Source organism: Musca autumnalis, unplaced genomic scaffold (assembly GCF_047663935.1).
Source record: "Musca autumnalis isolate F117 unplaced genomic scaffold, ASM4766393v1 scaffold_53, whole genome shotgun sequence".
In the NCBI taxonomy this organism is placed as follows: domain Eukaryota; kingdom Metazoa; phylum Arthropoda; class Insecta; order Diptera; family Muscidae; genus Musca; species Musca autumnalis.
The window spans coordinates 412,229-415,245 of record NW_027412122.1 but is presented as its reverse complement, the minus strand read 5'-3'; the positions used below and the strand labels follow the sequence as shown (position 1 = coordinate 415,245).

The 3,017-nt window shown below is 42.5% G+C and overlaps 1 protein-coding gene across 1 annotated transcript; it reads left to right on the top strand.

Moving 5' to 3' along the window:
* The first annotated feature begins 373 nt into the window (after nt 1-373).
* On the top strand, nt 374-2,633 carry LOC141388098 (uncharacterized). The gene is made up of 2 exons (XM_073958144.1): nt 374-1,150; nt 2,562-2,633. Exons 1-2 carry the CDS (start codon nt 374-376, stop codon nt 2,631-2,633), a joined length of 849 nt encoding a protein of 282 aa, XP_073814245.1.
* The last annotated feature ends 384 nt before the right edge of the window (nt 2,634-3,017 follow it).

The following is a 3,017-nucleotide window of genomic DNA, read 5'->3' as shown; positions in this document are numbered from 1 at the left end:
ATTTTTGGGTAGGTCGCGAGAAACCGTTTTAAAGCAATACCTTAGAAATGAATCGTCTTTATTGCGAAAATCGGACGTTAAGGTTTTTTATGACGAGGTCCTACAACAATATTTAGATCTTGACCACATGAGGCTAGTATCGCCTAGTTCCTCTAATGATACTCTATCCTGTTATTTGCCTCACCATCCCGTCATAAACCCTGATAAACAGACCACTAAACTTCGGGTAGTCTTTAACGCTTCCTTCAAAACATCTAGCGGGAATAGTCTGAACGACTTGCTTTATGTCGGACCCACTTTGCAGCTTGATTTAGTCTTGTTGATTCTGCGGTGGCGTGTTTTTAAATATGTTTTCAATTCGGACATTACCCAGATGTATAGGCAGATTCGCGTTGATCCAAAACATGCTTCGCTTCAGAGAATTCTCTTCCGTGATTCCCCCTCGAAACCGGTTCAAGACTTTGAATTACATACGGTGACTTTTGGTGTAAATTGTGCACCCTATTTAGCAATTCGAACGCTATTGAAACTGGCAGAAGACACCGAGACCGATTTCCCACTCGCAGCGCACATTTTGCGCAAATGTATGTACGTTGACGACGTGTTGGCGGGAACACATGACCTGGAGACAGCTTTATCGGCTAGGGATCAGTTAATTTCAGCACTTTCTTCGGCGAAATTCGAACTTCGGAAGTGGACAGCGAACAATAGATCGATTCTTGAAGGTATTTCTCCTGATCATTTGTTAGATGAGAAAGTATTGTCCTTTGTAGAATCTAGTGGTTCTAAGCCATTAGGAATAAGGTGGAATGCACAGTTGGACACGTTCTACTTTGAGGTTGCTCCAATCGCGAGAAAGTCTTCGTATACTAAACGGGAAGTTCTTTCCGCTATTGCAAAATTATTTGATCCTGTGGGCTGGTTAGGACCAGTTATTGTCGTTGCTAAAATGGTTATGCAAAAGGTGTGGTTGGACAGTATTGGTTGGGATGACTCCCTTTCGTCAGCCACAGATGCCGATTGGCGTAAATTTGTAGATTCCTACACGGATGTTAATTCGGTCAGGATTCCTAGATGGGTTCAGTATACTCCTGATTGTTCGGCTGAACTCCATGTTTTTTCCGATGCCTCGGAAAAAGCATACGCGGGGGTAGTTTATATTAGGATCGAGTCCCCTAGTGGAGATATTTTCGTCCATTTACTATCGTGTAAAACTAGGGTGGCCCCTATAAAATCAATTTCTTTGCCCCGTTTAGAACTCTGTGGTGCTGTTTTGGCTTCAGAGCTTCTAAAAACTATAGTTCGGGAAATTGATATTGAGTTTCGTCAGGTTTATTGTTGGACGGACTCAACTATAGTTCTTTCCTGGTTGCGAAAAACTCCTTCGACTTGGACTACGTTTGTAGCTAATCGCGTTTGTCGTATCCAGGAAAACGTTGGTAATCACAATTGGTACCACGTTAAATCTGAGGATAATCCCGCTGATTTGGGAAGTCGCGGTATTGCTCCTTCTGATCTAGCCAATTCCTCTCTCTGGTGGCATGGGCCACATTGGCTTAGTGATCAAAAATCGAGATGGTCAATTCGTGATCTGTCGGCACTTGAAACCGATACTGAAAAGCGATCGGTAAAAAGTCATGCCTCTTTCCTTACGAGCTCTGAGGACTTTCTTGCTAGGTTCTCTTGCTTGGGTAGAGCTCTTCGGGTTGTTTCATACATTTTTAGATTCTTCCATCGTACTCATCCGAGACATAGAAGTAATTTTGTTTACACCGACACCACAATTCTGTCGTCGGAAATTAATTTCGCCCGTACTAGATTGATAATTTTCGCACAGAAAATGTACTATGCGGACGAATATAGGGATTTATTAGAAAGAAATCCTCTTAATAGTAAGAGTACTTTGGTTCCTCTTAACCCCTACTTGGATGATTATGGTATAATTCGTATGAATGGAAGATTAGTAAACTCTCCTACTCTGGCGTATACCGAAAGGCATCCTATTATACTGCCCTACCATTGTCAGTTCGTAAAACTTTTAGTAGAATTTGTCCACAAGATTTCCGTTCATGGAGGAAATCAATTGATGTTGAGGATTCTTAGAATTGAATATTGGGTTCCTCGATTGAAAAGTCTGATTCGTTCGGTAATTAATCGGTGCAGAATTTGTATTTTAGAAAAGAAGCGTTCTAGAAGTCAAGTTATGGCTGCGCTTCCACCCGAACGAACTGAAATTAATAGGCCTTTTACTACAACTGGTGTAGATTTCGCTGGGCCTTTCGATGTCAAATCCTTCACTGGTCGTGCCTGTAGGATTACCAAAGGGTACGTTTGCGTTTTCGTGTGTTTCTCGACGAAAGCGATTCATTTGGAAGCAGTGTCAGATTTATCGACTGCAAACTTTCTAGCAGCATTTCATCGATTTGTTTCTCGTCGTGGTTGTCCTCGGTCCGTATTTTCGGACAATGGTACGAATTTTGTCGGGGCTTCCAGGGAAATAGAAAGAGATTTTAGGTCGTTTCTTCGATAATGCTCAGGAACTGTTTCCTCTAATTATGCAGTTCAAGGCCTATCGTGGCAATTTATTCCAGCTGGGGCTCCACACATGGGTGGACTCTGGGAAGTTGGAGTAAAAAGTTTCAAATTGCATTTTCGAAAGCAGGCTCGTACTCTCCGCTACACTTTCGAAGAGTTGGCTACGGTCTTAGCGAGAATCGAAGCTTGTCTGAATTCTCGACCGCTTTGTCCTATGTCAGATAGTTCTACTGACATCGTTGCCTTGACTCCAGGACACTTCTTGATCGGTGCCCCTTTGCTCGCTCCTCCAGAACCCCTAATAACTGAACAGCCCTTGTCAATAGTAAACAGGTTTCGAAAAGTTCAGGCCTTGGTTCATCAATTTTGTTTGAGATGGAAGGAGGAGTATTTAAAAAGTCTTCACATGCGGTATAAATGGAAATTTCCGCAGCGTGACTTGCAAATAGATGATATCGTCGTGATTAGGCACGAAACTCTTC

Bases quoted from the DNA above. Each gene is read 5' to 3' on its own strand.
- LOC141388098 (XM_073958144.1), top strand. From the start codon at position 374: ATGTATAGGCAGATTCGCGTTGATCCAAAACATGCTTCGCTTCAGAGA. The intron at 1,151-2,561 runs GTAGTTTATATT...CTAATTATGCAG, and splicing joins CGGAAAAAGCATACGCGGGG to TTCAAGGCCTATCGTGGCAA.